Source organism: Astyanax mexicanus, chromosome 8 (assembly GCF_023375975.1).
Source record: "Astyanax mexicanus isolate ESR-SI-001 chromosome 8, AstMex3_surface, whole genome shotgun sequence".
In the NCBI taxonomy this organism is placed as follows: Eukaryota; Metazoa; Chordata; class Actinopteri; order Characiformes; family Acestrorhamphidae; genus Astyanax; species Astyanax mexicanus.
Genome location: NC_064415.1, coordinates 5,177,464 through 5,195,846, shown reverse-complemented (window position 1 = coordinate 5,195,846; position 18,383 = coordinate 5,177,464). Strand labels below are relative to the sequence as shown.

The 18,383-nt window shown below is 36.2% G+C and overlaps 1 protein-coding gene and 1 long non-coding RNA gene across 15 annotated transcripts in view; one reads left to right on the top strand and one right to left on the bottom strand.

Moving 5' to 3' along the window:
- Positions 1-1,770: 1,770 nt before the first annotated feature.
- LOC103028947 (uncharacterized) lies at positions 1,771-5,156 on the top strand. The gene is made up of 3 exons (XR_453950.4): positions 1,771-2,124; positions 3,572-3,643; positions 4,742-5,156. It is a non-coding gene; the product is annotated as an uncharacterized LOC103028947 (long non-coding RNA).
- A 3,726-nt stretch (positions 5,157-8,882) lies between these two features.
- The window catches only part of LOC103031905 (rho GTPase-activating protein gacO), a 52,804-nt gene continuing 43,303 nt past the window's right edge, over positions 8,883-18,383 (bottom strand). For 5 of the 14 annotated variants that reach the window (XR_007440141.1, XR_007440140.1, XR_007440142.1 and 2 more), the window contains exons 2-3: positions 10,564-10,665; positions 8,883-10,426 (exon numbers count right to left, since the gene is read on the bottom strand). Coding sequence is in view for 2 of the 14 variants with exons in the window: in XM_049481952.1 (XP_049337909.1) it covers positions 10,392-10,426; positions 10,564-10,665 (137 nt within the window). In the remaining 12 variants the exon portion in view is untranslated. Of the gene's footprint in view, positions 10,427-10,563; positions 10,666-11,883; positions 12,223-14,648; positions 15,343-15,470; positions 15,573-17,149; positions 17,337-17,471; positions 17,568-18,383 lie in introns of those variants that run through there. The other 9 variants (XR_007440145.1, XR_007440146.1, XR_007440147.1 and 6 more) reach the window with 7 other exon arrangements.

Below are 18,383 nucleotides of genomic sequence, written 5' to 3'. Positions count from 1 at the left end.
CTATGTATAACCAGGTGTCCCAATACTTTTGTCCATATGTGCAGGTGATTTAGCTTCCTAAAGTTCTGTATCTAAGAAGCTCGGTTTTGTGTTTCTGCTGTCTGAGTTTTTCCACATTGTTAGAGGATGATATCTCTGTGTATATTAATAGACTGGGCATCCCTTGGATCCTCCTCTCTATGCTTTATTTATAGAAGGTTATGAATTCCAGTCCTATCAGTTTTAGTCAGAATTTTATCTTTCATTTTTTAATTTTTTCAAATACACCAATATAAACTTAGACCACTTCCAAATTATGAGTTTATCTGATTTTACTATTTATAGGTAAATGTTTAAGTAAATAAAACAACAAAATACTGTAATTTAGAGCATATAATTGCAGAAAATTAGTAATTAGAAACCTCAAGTAATGCAAATTTAATTTAGAAACAAAAATTCTAACTCAATTTTAACTCAATAAGAAATTAGAAATCATTATTTGGTGCAATAACCCTTTTTTTTTTTTAAACATAGCTTTCATGAGTCGTGCTCTCCTCCACCAGTCTTGCACACTACTTTTCAGTGACCTTTTCCACTCCTGTAGCAAAAATTCAATCAGTTCAACTTTGTCTTCCTTTTGATTACGTTTGAGATATTTTCATTGGAGTTCTGGTCTAGAGATGGACCCTTAACTTCAAATTTGAGGGTCAGTCAGCGACTGCAGGAAAACACCAAGTGACCTACAAAAAGAATGGCAAATTGCAGCATGTTTTAATTATTAAAAGCATTAATTGTTAATAATTGGAATTAATTGTGTGATCAGATATTAAGAAATTGTATTAGCTTTAAGCTCAAGGCTTAGCCAATACATTTCTCTACTAATTCTGTCAACTGCTCACTGCCTATTCCCCAATCCCATTTCCACTCCCCTGGTTGCCAGGTATGCAGCACAATTACACAGTGTGCTGTGGCCTCGGCATCCTTCTAAGAAGCTCCAGTAAACATTGGAAATGCTTTGATATATGATGACTTTTGATGAGCTTGGATCCTAGAAGGTCTACAAGACGAATGCCGAGCTGCTAATTGTCTACCAAAAAGTTATCAAATTTATTATGACCACTAGTAGGAATGAGCATTTCATTTTAAGTCATTTCAACATACGAGTTTCGCATTCACACTCAGTGGTCCATGTACAGCTGGGTTATGAAGACAGTGAGTATTTGAGATAAGTAAAGTGATCCAGACTAGTGCTGGATAACACTGCTATGCTTCAACATACAGTACAAACGTGAGCTGCTATTCATCATAATGGAGGAGTAAACAGACCACAGCTTTGAAACCTGGGATGTCTCTAGTAATAAATGCATTAATTTACTTATTTTAAGTTGCACCCATTGCTGAAACAGAGGTGCACATGCACACACAGACAGCTTGTCTTGTAGATTAGGACTCTATGCAGCAAATAAACCTGTTGAACCTATTATTGGCACCATGCTGGGTATAAATCCCCAGCAGTAAAGTATTGAGCTGTGGAGAAGTGGGAATGTGCTTTCTGGAATTATGGAACTCCATCCAATACTTTTTTGTATTTTATTTTTTTATTTTTAAGGTGTTTGTAGGTCATCCAACAGCAGTGCTCCACAATCTAGTATAAAGTCTTCTTCTAAGGACAGTTTCGAGACAGTTATTACAGAAGAACCCCTTTTTAATACCCTTGCTTTTAGATACCCTTGCTTTTAAACGATGCATTCATACCCTAGACATTTTTAATTGATTTAATTGATCGTATTGAATTATTAGTAGTATTCTTTAGTTAAAACTTAAACTCAGCAGACAATAGACATGTTTTTCCACACTTTTAAAAGTATGACGAAATAGTGTCTATAAATAGAAATAGTTCACTGGCTTCCCTGTCCCTACCTCTACCTTTTCTAGCCTCCTCCCCCTTTTTTCTACTATTTATGCAAGGGTATAAATTCCATCGCCTCCAGATCAGTTTACAGAGCAGTGAACAAACCAGCTGAAGGGCAGAGCTCTAAGGAAATCATTACCTGCTGCTGCTGAAAGAGGAATACTGGGATCAGCAGGTGGAAGGAAAGAAAAAGAGGGAGAAGATGTACAAAAAGCAGAAAAAGAAGAGTATAGGTCAGTGTGATTAGGACAGTAGAGCTCATCTTTACACTGTACTTATCTTTATGCTCAAACTCACTGTAGAAATTTAAGTAGAAATGCTGGATTGCTGCAATGCAAAACTCTGCATGCACTATGTCTCAGGGCAGGTATGTAAATGATTACAGGTGTGTTCTGATTGGACACTGGGTCTTACCACAGTATAGCATAAAAGTGCTTCCACTGCTGCCCTATAAAATGACTCTCAGAGGCTACTGCTGGGTAGTGCACCTCCTGGTGAGAGATTTGTGACTGCTAGACATGCCTCTAAAACTTACTTGTTTCAATATCCAGCATTTTCAGACCAGCTTTTTAACTCTTAATAAATGTTAATAAACACCTGCTAAAAAAAATTATTTGCCTAAAACCTAGAAGGTTTGCAGCTCAAATGCTACTTTTGTGTAGTGTACATCTTAGTGAGAGATCATTGATCATTTATAAAGATGCCTCTATAGCCCTATCCGGATGGTATTCATTTCTCAGAGGGTTCTGGGGTATTTTTCCCTTTTATAAGGGTCCTCTGTGATTTTATTCCTGTCCAGAACGACCATGTAGGTGTTTTTCTCAGACGTCGTCTGAAAAAATTACTGGAGGAATTACCTACTGTTTTTTTAAATGGTAATTTTAGTCCCGTCTGGATGCACATCTCTGAGTTTCGTCTCCTCACCTTTAATAAAATAGCTATTTGTCCACTGCCGCGCACCGTAATTACACTTAAGACGTGCGTTTCCACGGAGATCCATGTTAAAAACACAACAGCGAGTGGAAATGGAGGAGTTACTGAACGATGATGTCATGTGACAGAGAAAAAGCCTAAAAACTCACTGGTCCTCCTGTTTTTTTAATTGCATTCCAGGTGCAAGAGTTTTATCACTGAGTAGAAGTGTTAAATATTTTTCATAGACACCCCCTGAGAAACTAATCCCATTTTGCCAAATTGACAGACTTTAATAAAGGGTGCATTAGTGGACTAAGAGAAGAAGGATGGTCATTTTGACAAATTGCCCACCCCTTTGCCTGCAGTGGTGTCGAAAACGAGAAAGCTGGAATGATGCAGACTAATCATTTTGACTTTTTGTTTTTAGAGATAATCCACTCTCTATTTGGAATCTGATGACAGTTTAAGGTATATAGGCTGCTGCTGTGATTGATTATTTAAGGAGCAGGATCTACAGGTCCAGCTGTAGCTACATCTGTGGATAAATGTGCTGCAGGATCCATACAGAACCTGTAGAACCTCCTCTATACAGAACCCTCTCAATCTTATATCATCTTATATCCAGGATAGATTCTTAAACATTGAGCAACAGTTTAACGTGAGCCTGTGTTGCTCTGTGACGTTACTAAACCATTTTAAGTAAAGATAAAAGTAAGATAAAGGTAAAGAATGTTTGCTCTGATCTGATCTTAGTTTTTTCCACAGTCAGTAGAGAGGCGGAGCCGAGCAGTGAAATAAACCGGAGCAGCAGTTACGACCTACACATTAACTTCTGCGGTGAGTTAATACATACCCACATCGTCTCACTACTGAGATCTTTATACCCAGATCTGCTCTCTCCCTCTCTCTCTCTCTCATTTTGTCTCTTTCTCTACCTCTCTTTACCTCTCTCTCTACCACTTTCCCTCTTTCTCTCTCTCCCACTTCCCTATCTCCTTCCCACCCTCTTTTTCTCCTTCTGTCTCTCTTTCTCTCATTCCCTCCCCCTTTTTCTCTCCTTACCACTCTCTTCCTCTCCCTCTATCTTCCTCTCTCTCATTTTTTTCACTCTTTCTCTACCTCGATTTAGCCCCTCTCTCTTCTCTACCTCTTTCTCTCTACCCATCTCCCTCTTTCTCTCTGTCCCACTTCCCTCTCTCCTTCCCTTCCTCTTTTTCTCTCTCTCTCTCTCTCTCCCTCCCTCCCACTTCCCTCTCTCATTCATCACTCTTTTTCTCTATCCCTCTCTCTCTTTCCCTCCCTCCCTCCACTTCCCCATTCTCTCTCCCCTCCCTCCTACCTACCTCTCTTTCTTTCTCTCCACCCTCTCTCTCTCTCTCTCCCTCCCTTCTACTTCCCTCTTTCCCTCCCTCCCTCTTTCTCTCACTCCTTCCCTCTCTCTCTTTATCTTTCTTTCTCAGTCCAGTTCAGTGGTGCTTTTTTAGCACGAATGTAAATATATACTCCACAAGCAATTATTAATAAAAGTAAAAGATAATATTATTTATATTAATTAAAAGTATATTAATACAAATATATTTATTATAATATAATAATTATAATAATATAAATAAATACTTATAATAAAAAAATAATAAATAATCACAGAGATTAGTCTCTTCCAGTATGAAGGGCAGTTTGTGAGTATTAGTGCAGTCTCTCTCACTCTCTCTGTTTCCCTCTTTCTGTCTCTCTCTCGCTCTCTCTGTTTCCTTCATTTTGTCTTTCCCTCCCTCTCTCTTTCTTTGTCTCTCCCTCCCTCTCTTTATCTCACTTTTTCTGTCTCTCCCTCCCTCTCTCTGTTTCTCTCTTTCTCTTTCTCTCTCTCTCTCTCTCTCTCTCTTTCTCTCTGTATTTATAATTGATTATATTGATGATGTTCCTCTGTTTCTGCAGGGGTTCATCCAGCTGCTATCAGCTGGTCAGATCTGGAGCTGTAGGAGCAGAGTCATGTTCTGAAGGTTAGAGAAGTGGGTTTGGAGCTGGAAGATCATTAGTTGAATCCCCTGAATTTGCAGGAACTGGAGGAACATCACCATGTCCTCCCTTAACTGCAGGTCACCCAACACCCAGCTGCTCCTGGGACCAAGCCAGCCAACAGGACATGTCATAAAGAATGTTATAAAGAATGTTATAAGAATGTTTGGCAACGTTTTACATGTTCCAGGAAGTATGATCAGGAATGACCAGGAAACATGTGGCACAGTAATGTTTTGTCAGATAGACAACGTTACACTAACATTATAAAAACCTATAAAGTAACATTGACACAATGAATACCTAACATCTAATACATGTGACCTGAAGCTGCTGGCAGTAGAATTAATTCAGTTGCTGATTGGATAAACAAGCATATATGACCAGAGCAGCATAGAGGGGTTATAGAGGGAAACGACTGAATCCCGGGTCACACTGCTTCAGCATCAGCAGCCGGAGTCCGAGAGAGCACAGCTGCCCTTGCTCTCTCTGGGTGGGTAGATGGCGCTCTTTCCCCACATCAATCCCACTGTAGTTCTGGCTGACTTCCTCATAGTGTTGGAGGCTGGAGGCATTGCTAATGATGGCGGGTTAATTTGAACAGTGGTAACTGGCCCTTTGAACTTTACTCATTGGACCATAAACGTCCCCATCTGCATAAAACATGGCTCAATTCATAAAATACTAACAAGGGGATTAAGCTTGTGACATACAGCTCTGATAAATGATGTTTTCCTTGATTTTACCAAATTGAAAACCTCTGGAATATAATCAAGAGGAAGATGGATGATCACAAGCCATCAAACCACCAAACTGAACTGCTTGAATTTTTGCACCAGGAGTAAAGCAGAATAAAGTTATCCAAAAGCAGTGTGTAAGACTGGTGGAGGAGAACATGATGCCAAGATGCATGAAAACTGTGATTCTGATTTCTAAACTTTTAAAGCTTTATGAATATGAACATGTTTTCTTTGCATATTTTTTGTTATTTCAGAATTTCAAATTTTCTAATTTTCTGTAAATAAATGCTCTAAATGACAATATTTTTCTTTGGAATTTGGGAGAAATGTTGTCTGTAGTTTATAGAATAAAACAGTGTTTATTTTACTCAAACATAAACCTATAAATAGCAAAATCAGAGAAACTGATTCAGAAACTGAAGTGCTCTCTTAATTTTTTTACAGAGCTGTATACCAGTATCAAAGTCCAAAGTTTGGACACACCTTCTCATGTAGTGTTTTTCCTTATTTCTTTATTTAGTTTATTTTCTACATTGTAGATTAATCTTGATTAAAGACATGAAAAAGATTAAGGGACACATATAGAATTACTTAGTAAAACAGTAATAAAGTGTTATTCCTCCACATTAATCCCCTGATCTAAACCTGATGAAATGAGATGGTGATTTGAGGTGATTTAATTGGGATGAGCTGGAGCTTCACAGCTGAAGGAAAAGCAGCAGCTATTGTTCAGCACCTCCAGAAACTCCTTCCTTCAAGATGCTGAGAAAACTATTCCAGGTGATTCTCCCTCATGAAGACACTGAGATTAAAATCTCACCAAGAGAGTGCAGATCTGTCCTCAAAGATAAATCTGATACTTAGACGAATCTAAGAAATAAAACATATTCCTGTTTTTTTTAACACTTTTTATTTACAGAATAATTCAGCATGTGTTCCTGTAGAGCTTTAATATAGTCTTTAATATTACATTTACAATGTAAGCACACTGAATAAGAGAGAAGAGGTGTGTTAAAACTTTTGACGGGTACTGTAGTGAGTGATTAGGGTTTAAGGTAAGAGAACAGATCCTGATTATTCTTTCTGTATTATTTCACTAATTAATGTGACATAAAACGTGTTTTTTTTTAACTAAACAATTTAAGAAATGTTTTAAACATAGATATTTGATATTTTTCTGAATTTATACTGATAAAAAAATTAAATTGAGTGAGAATAAAGAAACAATAAAACAAAAAACTGAAATGAAAATGTTCCAAAAACACCCAAAAAACATAACATTAAATGCATTTGCATAATGTTGTAAATATTGTACTGATCTGGTTGTTAATCTGATTAATGCATTAATTCATTATTCATAATCTGATAACAGCAGAACATCAGATTTAGTCAACATGTTTACAGGTTAACAAATTAATGAATTTTCATACATTTATTAATCTTATTTTTTAAATATGATTTAAATATTTTAACTGATCTAAACTACTGTGATTTTAAAGCTGTTTGTAGCCTTTTAAGGTACAAATGCTGCTTTATTGCTTTGATTAAAGGTGTGTTTGTAAATATAAATGAGATGAACTGATGTATAGTAGACATAATTATACAATTTTTTATCTCAAGCTCAGAAATAAAACCTGATACTCAGACTGAGACCTTGTTTGGACTTTTGATCTTTTGAATCATCATCAGTTACAGTATTAGTGTTTTATTAAACTGACAAATACAGTTAACACAATCTATTATTACCTAAAATTAAATTAATTTAAATTTTTTATATTACTTATTAACCCACTCATGGTATTATTAGGCATGGTGCCAGTAGGTTCATGTTCATTATCTGCTGCAGAGAGTCCTATTCTATTGGCAATATTTTTCCACAAGCTGATGTGCATTTGCACATCTATATCAGCATTAGATTCTGAATTCATTTTAATTTTTATATTAGTATTTTTATTCTCTTTTCCTGAAGTTAATAATATTATTAATTAGGGGTGACCTGCAATAGTCGCTGATTCGACTATTTGATTCGGAAGACCCATATTCGACTATAAAGCTCATAGTCGAATGTACCATTCTGACTGCATGGGGGTGCCCAAGACTGCTGCTAAGCATTAGTTGTTATATGAAATGTCTTTGTTTTCGTTATATAAAGCCTTTTGTCAAATAAAATCATCCTAATATCTGTTAATATATTTTTTAAAATTATATGTGCGCATTAACAATAGGCTTCTTCCTTAGCACACATTAATATAGCACCCCCTGCAGTTGCACAATCCAAATGAGCGGAGCTGAACAAGCAGCAGGGCCGTCAGCGTCACCGTTGTTCTGTCGAATTGTGCTACCTTGTCAAACTGTGCTGCCCTAATGTATATTCAAGTTTAAAAATACAAAAGAAGCACTAATTTAAGGCAACCCCCCTAAAACAGATTAATTATAAATAAAAAACACGAGAAATAATTAAATAAATAATTAAAAACCGTTGGGAAGCATGTATCGATGGGTAGCACAATTCGATAGAACACCGGTGTATTTGAAGCTCTCTCACGCTCTCAGCGGTTTTATGTGAACTTTTCTGATGTTTGATATTCGCTCTGCACTGACTGTGACTTTTTTTAACGTTCTCTCCGGTTTCAGTAAGTAAATAAAAGCTAAATAAAGCCAACCTACCATCTTTATTAATTGATCAGAGTGTTTTAGGTTTTTCCTTTGAAGTGGAAAAAAAGTCCAGAAGAGAACGGGGATCCCGTTTACGGTGCTCTAGGAAAAAAAATGATTCGACTATTAGTCGACTTAAGGGAAAATCTGACGAATCAGATTCGACTATGAAAATCCTTAGTTGAAGACACCTCTATTATTAATCTTCTAAATGTCTCTCTCAGGTGGTGTTTACCCGTCACTGCATCCTTACATACAGAATAATCACAGTCCTTAACTTAGACCACCAAACAGATTCACCATCACAAATACAATATATTTCATTATTCTGCTGCTTTCCAGTGAAAAACATGTATCTCCAAAACTGAAAAATGTCTTAGGTTTGAATGGAAGTCTATGTAAAATGGGTATTTTAGAGCATTTCTACTGCTGGATTAATCAAGATTTATTTACACACTATATAAATAATGTATAATATACATTTAAATGCAAAAAAGTATACAAATGTTCAAAACACAAACAAATTAGCAAAATTCAGATTTTTTCCCCCTTTTATTGATAACAGTAAATGTTACGTTCCCAGCTAAAAGAATGTTGCAGTGTAAATAGGGTAAATAGGGAAGTAAACTAAATAGTTTCAGGAATAAAGGGACTGGAAGCAGAGGTTCAGGTGAAAAATCAAACCAGAGTTTATTTTACTGGTTGTTGGGCAGAAAATGACAAAAAATAACACAAATACACAAATAGCAAATGAAAAATACAAAAATAAAAAGGAATAACAAAAAAATAAGCTGCTTCTTTAAACTTAATGGCGAAGTGGAACTGTGGACAGTGCCAAAAAAAAAAGAAAATAATAAAAGTGCGCTAAACTACCCAAAACTAAACTAAACAAAAAATACAATAGTGGCACCCGGCCCTTACCTGGTGTATCTAGACATAGTGTTACCTACTTACTGAATAATGTGAAGGGCCCAAGGAAGACAGAAAAACACATTCTATGCGCAGATGCACATAAAAACATTATTAAAACATTATTAGTATTTTTCTTATTAAGTAATCAGGAGAGATTGTATATTAGGAGTTGGAAAAGTGCACTAAAACCGAATCTAACAGTAAAGTAAAGCACTATTTACATACAACACACACTAACTCTACAATACTGTGAATATTCTATCAATACATTAATAAAGAGAGAGATTCACACTGAGGATCAGGAGCTGTGTGTGTGTGTGTGTTCATCAAGGTTTAAATATAAAGTTTGTAAGGTTATCAAATCAACAAATTCACATTTATGTCTTAATAGAATTTTTTAAATAAGGTAAAAATGATACTTCATGCATCTTTATTGCTCTGAATAATTGTGTTAGTGAATATAAACATGATGAACTGATGTATAGTAGACAGATATATGAAGGTTTAAGTAGAAACTCTTAGGGCGTTTTCACACCTGTAGTTCGATTCTCTGGTCTGAATCAGTTCATGAGTTCGTTTAGTTGGAGCATTTTCTCCATCTGTTTGATCTGGTTTCACACCGGCATAAACCTAAACCCACCAAAATGAGCACCAATAAACCACGCAATCAAGCTGTGTCCTCTGATTGGTCAGAGCTATCTGGCGCGGGAGTAAATATAAATAAATATACGAAGGAAGTAAATATAGCAAGAAGATTCTGTGTTCCAGTGCGTATATCTGTGCTTTAACACTGTGTTTGAAAGCGTAGCGTTTGGACGTGTAGCACAGATAGTAAACCGAGTCACGCGGCTGTGAGCCGTGAAGGCAGCACAGACCGCGCGTGCATGGACACAGTGTTTGTTTATAGATGTGGTAATTAGTGTTATCTGGCTAATATATCAGTTTAAACTGCGCCTTATCAGCAGTTTAGCTAAAATAAATTGACTATATTTAATAGCTGTGTCGAATTGAGATTGGATCATGTTCTCACCACAAGTGAACCACTCCAGCGTTTGGGACCGGACCGAGACCACCTCCTCTAGCAGGTCTTGGTGCGGTTGTTTTGGTCCGCACCCGAGTGCGATTACTGATTTCACACCTGCTGAAACGAACCGCACCAAGAGTACAAACTAACCAGGATCCGTTTTAACCGGACCAAATATTGCTGGTGTGAAAACGCCCTTAGATGTTCTTCAGCACAGTCTGATCAGGAGAATTCAGCTTTAAGATTCCTTCATCTGAACATCTGGAGGAACACCTGGAGAAACATTTGAAGAAATGCAGAAACATGAAGATGATCAATATTAGGAGTTTTTATACAGGGAAAGTAATAATCTGTGTTCTCCAGAACTGAAGAGACGTTCATTCATGAAAAATCTCTGGTGTAAAACTCACCACGGAAATTAATGAGTCGTGGTAAACTTCTGCTCCTCTTTATTTCACAGCTACTACTCTTTCCCTCATCTGTCGGTCTCTCATCAACTTCTGTCCTATTGGCTGTGGAGGAGAAACATCAGATCAGACACTTCTTTATCCTGTATTTCAGCTCCACACAGTGTAGAACGCATTATTTTTCTACTGCTCATATATATATATATATATATATATATATATATATATATATATATATATATATATATATATATATATATATATAAAATATTTAGAATACAGGTCAGTTCAGGTAAAATGCTGAATATATCTATTATTACTCAACATCATTCAATTTAATAATTTAAGAATGTGTGTTCTGAATGTAAATGATGTGTTTGTTGGATGTGATGATCGAGCTGTTTTAGTGTAACACAATTAAACAGGATAAAGGACATAAAAAACACACACGAGGCAGGAAAACAGAAACATACTAAAACACACTTTCTAAACACGCTCCTACTAATTCAGTCAATATTTATCACATTTCTGTAAAAACATATAAGTTAATACATGCTATTAATTCTGAAGGAATCCGAAGAGTATGTGTTCTTTATTTTCTCTGGGCTGGTCTTGAACTTCTGCTGCAGTTCATCTGCACTGCGCCTCTACATCTTGATTTACGCAGCGATTCTCCTTTACTCTACAGTCAGGCTGAACTTCAGAGGTTCCGCAGTAAACTGAACTGAAACGCTGCGGTTTAGAGCACTATACAGTACAATAGCACTGCAACTGTGTTATAGAGCAGATAAAAGTAAATAAAAGCGCTCCGGAGAATCTAAACACAACTTCTGTCCTCACTTTCTCTCTCCTTCTCCTCCAACACACACCCACAGACAGTCACGCTCCCCCTCTTAGTCCCGCCCATAATCGGCGCGGATAGGATAGAAAAATGTCTGTCGAGCTTTTCACTCATATTATTGGCTGAGCTGAACAGGAAACCATCAGGAAAAACCCGCGAAACAGAAAAGGCTAATTTTACACTTACAATGAAAAACAAAAAAAATAATACAAATACAAATGCACAGGACATTTTAAGGGTTCTACAGTGCATGCAACAAAAAAAAAACTCAAGAAAAATCTGTCGGAGTATGGACCGACACACACATACAAATGGGAGATTTTCAGCATCTCCAGCAGGCACGTGCAGAGGGAATAAATAATTCTCACCTGGGTAAATAATTCTCACCTGAATTATTTACCCGTTCTCAGCTAAATAATCCGAAGTCCCGCGCAGAACTCTACTTGAAAGCTTTTGTGAAACCCAGTGCAGAACAGCCTCACCTGCACTCTTCTCTTTCTGCTGTTTATCCATCTTCTCTTTCTGCAGTTTATCCATCCTCTCTTTCTCCTGTTCATCTCCTCCAGTTTCTCTCAGCAGCTCTTCTTCTCATAACTCTTCTGATCATCTTCTCACCTCCTTCCAGCACAGAACCAGCTAGTGATCTTCCTGCACGCTCTGAGTGCAGTTGGTTGAGAAGCGTGCTCGGATCACGAAAGTAAAAATTTGTACGAGTGCAGGAAGAAGGAGGGGCGTTCAGCTCGTAGCCAATCAGAGCCGTCAGTAAAAACGAGGCGCGCGCCATATGCACGCTTTTAAAGTGGTGAAGAATCTAAAAGAGGGATTCTCACTTCCGTTTTCCTTCTGGAGTCCCCTCCCTGTTGATTCCGAAATGAGTTTATCAACCAGCCAATCAGCTCACAGTATTCCCAATGGGATTCTGGTACAATGGTGGCCAGAATAAATGCAGATGTAACAGACAGGACCTTGTTAACATTTGTATGTATCTGCCAGGACCTTTTTGGAGATTTTTCCCTCCCGTTTATCTTTTTATTTTTACTGTTTAATTTCTAAGAGATTTTTGTTAATGGCTCATGCATAGAACATGGCTCAATTCATAAAATACTAACGAGGGGATTAAGCTTGTGATATACAGCTCTGAAAAAAATAAGAGACCACTTAAAAATGACGAATTTCTTTGATTTTACCCAATTGAAAACCTATAATATATAATCAAGAGGAAGATGGATGATCACAAGCCATCAAACCAAACTGAACTGCTTGAATTTTTGCACCAGGAGTAAAGCAGCATAAAGTTATCCAAAAGCAGTGTGTAAGACTGGTGGAGGAGAACATGATGCCAAGATGCATGAAAACTGTGATTAAAAACCAGGGTTATTATACCAAAACATTATTTCTGAACTCTTAAAACTTTATGAATATGAACTTGTTTTCTTTGCATTATTTGAGGTCTGAAAGCTCTGCATCTTTTTTGTTATTTCAGAATTTTTCTACAAATAAATGCTCTAAATGAGGAAATTTTTTTTTTTGGAATTTGGGAGAAATGTTGTCTGTAGTTTATAGAATAAAACGAGAATGTTCATTTTACTCAAACATAAACCTAAATAGCAAAATCAGAGAAACTGATTCAGAAACTGAAGTGATCTCTTCATTTTTTTTACAAAGCTGTATACAGTACCAAAGTCAAACGTTTGCACACAGCTTCTCATTTTGTGTTTTTCTTTATTACTTAATTTTTTATTACAGTTTAGATTAATATTAAAGAGATGAATACAGTTAAAGGACACATAAGAAATTGTGTAATAAACAGTAAAAAAGTGTTATTCCTTCACATTAATCACCTGATCTTTACCTGATGAACCGAGATGGTGATTTGAGGTGATTTTAATTGGGATGAGCTGTAGTTTCACAGCGTCAAGGAAAAGCAGCAGCAGCACCTCCAGAAACTCCTACCTTCAAGACGCTTAGAAAACGATTCCAGGTGACTCTCCCTCATGAAGACACTGAGATTAAAATACCAAGAGTGAGCAGATCTGAACTCAAAGATACATATGATACTTAGAAGAATCTAAAGTAGAAAACATATTCTATGTTTATTTAACACTTTAATATAGTCTTCAATATTAAATTTACAATGTAAATCATCATAAAACGAAAGAAAACGCACTGTACGAGAAGAGGTGTGTTCAAACTTTTGACTGGTACTGTAGTGAATGATTAGGGTTTAAGGGAAGACAAAAGACCCTGATTATTCTTTCTGTATTATTTAACTAATTAATGTGACATAAAACGTGTTTTTTCAACTTAACAGTTTGAGAATTTATTTAAACATAGAATTTGATATTTTTCTGAATTTGTACTGATAATACAACATGAAGAAATTGTGTGTTTGTAATATTTAATCATCAAATATAAAAATTAATTTAAATTGAGTGAGAATAAACAAACATTAAAACAAAAAACTGATATACAGTGTTTTTAGTGGTTTGTAACATTTTAAGGTAAAAATTCAGTTTTATTGCTGTGATTAATGATGTGTTTGTAAATATAAATGAGATGAACTGATGTGTAATGGACAGAATTATAATATTTTAATCTCATATTCAGGTCTGACAGGTAAATCATCATCCAGGTAATAAAGCAAAGGTTAAAAACAAAAGAAGCTCAGAAATAAAACCTGATACTCAGACTGAGATCTTGTCTGGACTTTTGATCTTGTGAATCATCATCAGTTACAGCATTAGTGTTTTATTTAACTGACAAATACAGTCAACACAATATACTATTACCTAAAATTAAATGAATTTATTTTTCATTATATTACTTATTAACCCTTGCCTGGTCTTATACAATATAATACAAATACATAATATAATAATATAAAACAAATACAATATATTTCACTATTCTGCTGCTGTCCAGTGAAAAACATGTATCTTCAAAACTGAAAAATGGTCTTAAATTTGAATGGAAGTCTATGTAAAATGTGTATTTTAGAGCATTTCTACTGGTGGATTAATCAGGAATTGTTTGCCCACTATGAATAATGTTTAATATACATTTAAATGCAAAAAAGTATACAAATGTTCAAAACACAACAAACAAATAAGCAAAATTCAGATTTTTTCCCCCTTTTATTGATAAAAGTAAATGTTACGTTCCCAGCTAAAAGATTGTTGCAGTGTAAATAGGGTAAATAGGGAAGTAAACTAAATAGTTTCAGGAATAAAGGGACTGGAAGCAGAGGTTCAGGTGAAAAATCAAACCATAGTGTTTTTTACTGGTTGTTTGGCAGAAAATTACAAAGAATAACACAAATACACAAATAACAAATGAAAAATACAAAAATAAAAAGGAATAACAAAAAAGAAACTGTTTCTTTAAACTTAATGCCGAAGGTGGAACTGTGGACGGTGCCAAAGGAAAGAAAATAATAAAAGTGTGCTAAACTACCCAAAACTAAACTAAACCAAAAATACAGCAGTGGCACCCACCCCTTACCTGGTGTATCTAGACATAGTGTTACCTACTTACACATTCAGAAAAACACATTCTACGTGCAGATGCACGTAACAAAAACATTATTAAAACATTATTAGTATTTTTCTTATTAAGTAATCAGGAGAAATTTTATATTAGGAGTTGGAAAAGTGCAGTAAAACCGAATTTAACAGTGTGCGTTCAACAAGGTTAAGCCTGTAAGGTTATCAAATCAACAAATTCACATTTATTTCTTAGTAGAAATGTTTAAATAAGGTAAAAAAGCTACATCGTGCAGCTTTATTGCTCTGATTAAATGGTGAATTAGTGTTAATGAATATAAATGTGATGAACTGATGTATAGTAGACAGAAATATGAAGGTTTAAGCAGAAACACTTAGATGTTCTTCAGCACAGTCTGATCAGGAGAATTCAGCTTTAAGATTCCTTCATCTGAACATCTGGAGAAACATTTGAAGAAATGCAGAAACATGGAGATGATCAATATCAGGAGTTTTTATACAAGGAAAATAAGAGAACAGAACTGAAGAGACGATCATTCATGAAAAATCTCTGGTGTAAAACTCACCAAAGAAATTAATGAGTCGTGGTAAACTTCTGCTCCTTTTTATTTCACTGCTACTACTTTTTCCCTCATCTGTCGGTCTCTCATCAACTTCTGTCCTATTGGCTGTGGAGGAGAAACATCAGATCAGACACTTCTTTATCCTGTATTTCAGCTCCACACAGTGTGGAGTGCATTATTTTTCTACTGCTCATATATATATATATAGAATACAGGTCAGTTCAGGTCTGGCTGATGATCGAGCTGTTTTAGTGTAACACAGTTAAACAGGATAAAGGAGATAGAAATCAGACAAGGCAGGAAAACAGAAACATTAAAACACGCTTTCTAAACATGCTCCTACAAATTCAGTCAATATTGATCATATTTCTGTAAAAAAATATAAGTGAATACATGCTAATAATTTCTGAAGGAATCTGAAGAGTGTGTGTTCTTTATTTTCTCTGGGCTGGTCTTGAACTTCTGCTGCAGTTCATCTGCACTGCGCCTCTACATCCCGTTTTACGGTAAAAGCACAGAAAAGCAAACAGCGTGTGTGCGGACCACTCTCTACTGAATATAAAATTTAGTGCAGATAAAGTGCTATAAAGCAGGTATTTGATTATTTGATGATCTATAAAGTGCTCTACAGAATAGACCTTTCTGAGACTGACTCTATAGTGGAGAACACAGTAGTGTAGTACAGTAATTCTAACAGCACAATATGATTATATCAGTGATATTGGGAGTATAAGAAGTGTTTAAATCCTGCAGAGAGACAGGATCTGTAATTAATCAGCAGATAAAGAGTAAAGTAAGGTGGAGCAGGAAGATCAGCACAGTATAAAGATCAGATCAGCTCTAGAGAGATCAGCTCCAGTGATCATCTGTGTGATGATCACTTAGTATACTATTAAGAACATTCACAATCAGAATTTGTGCTTGAAAGTAAAGGTCTGCACTCCCGCGGGACCCGTCAGTATATGTTGCAGCGCGGTACAGAAATGAATTGTTTTGTAACCCCTCCCTAAAGGCGCCCAATATAAATTTAGGGGGGCCTACATCTCAAAATTATATTGGTTGAGAATTTCATATAAACTGTAGTTGAATTTGCTAACCCTGTTCAAATAATAAAATGTTGCCTCCATAAATATTCCAATACCTTATAAAATAATGTGTAAATGCTGACCTTGAAAAGAAAGCAGCCACACACGTGACTTAGTAAAAATAAAATAATGGAATAAACGATGAATATTAAACTTAATAAACTTAATAAACACACCTCCAATAAGAGGTAAAACACTAAATAAACAGTTCCAGCGCTTTGTTTGTTGGGGCCCAGTACGTTGGTGCACTTAGTACTCCACTCCAGTCAGCGAAAGCGAATCGAATGAGTCAACCGAGTCAGTTGATTCGTTACTCACGATTCACACAGAGCTCACGGAGAGAGCTTCCCCAGCTAAAAAAAAACAGGAATTGAAGCACTATATGTGTTTAATTCGATTCCTATACGGACCGCGGGACGGGAGCGGCGGAAATGTATGTGGCGGGCGGGAGCGGGATTAAAAGAAGCTATTTTTGCCGGGAGCGGGCGGTAACGGGACAAAAACAGACGGGAGCGAGCAGGAGCGGGTTTAAAAAAGCAGTACCGCGCAGACCTCTACTTGAAAGCTTTTGTGAAAGCCAGTGCAGAACAGCCTCACCTGCACTCTTCTCTTTCTGCGGTTTATCCATCTTCTCTTTCTGCTGTTCATCTGTTTATCCTCCAGTTTCTCTCAGCAGCTCTTCTTCTCATAACTCTTCTGAACTTCTTCTCACCTCCTTCCAGCACAGAACAGTGTTTAATTCCAGTTAGAGGTCTTCCTGCACGCTCTGAGTGCAGCTGGTTGGCTAAATAAATGGAATCGAGCCTCAGATATTACACAGCAACATAAATAAACACTGTTCTTCCTAGATTTTCATAATTTAATTGGTTACGCGCATGTTTTATTCCACGAACAATGTGTTTTAAAGCTTATACTGTACCTTTCTTGCTCCAGCGGCTTCTTTATTCAGAAGCAGATTCAAACCGGTCTTTTGAATTGGGCGGGTTCCTCTCTGCGCATGCTCAAGTCCCTCCCCTTACGACAACAGCCTTCCCACAACCCCGCCCCCAAAAATACGTCATGCACGAAACCCCTGGTATTTACTAAGAGCGAGTAGGTGAGAGCCGCAGCGAGAAGGTGTTTTTTCCCTTTATTGCAGTAATTGAAAAATCTGACATATTTTTTGATATGATAACATATTATATATTTTTTGATGATAACACACGACCTCGAGTGTTCTATTGCTTTTATACAACAGTTCATTTTTACAAAATTAATAAAGAAAATAAATCAAAGAACTTTAAGAAACAGAATGAATATGCTTTAATATGGAGTGTGCCTTCCGCCAAAAAGTAGTTCCACCACAACTGTAACAGAACTGAAACTTATCTACAAAACAATGTATGGTTCAGGCAGACTAACACCACGAAATTTAGCTTGAAATCAAAATGGGAAATAAGCGACATGGTGTTAAATTAAAAAGCAGTTACTGCAAATAGAAGTAAAACACTGCTTCATTCCTCCATCCAACGTTTTTAGAAATTATATGGTGATGTAATGTAAAATGCTGATTCTAAAGGCAGAAGGTTGAGGACATTATGTTGATTCAACATTAAAATTTCAACGTTAGCACAACCATTGAACATTAAATGTTGATTCAACATTGTTTCAACGTTGAAACAACAACAGACATTACTTTAGTCATATTTCAACCACATTTCAACAATGAAGGTCGGTTGTGGGCCAGCTGGGTGGATATGATAAATATCAGGTCAGGTGTATCAGGTGTTTATGAAGAAAGGAGGACTAAAGACATTAATTCTTAAATAATTACTGGTGTAAAGCTCACCAA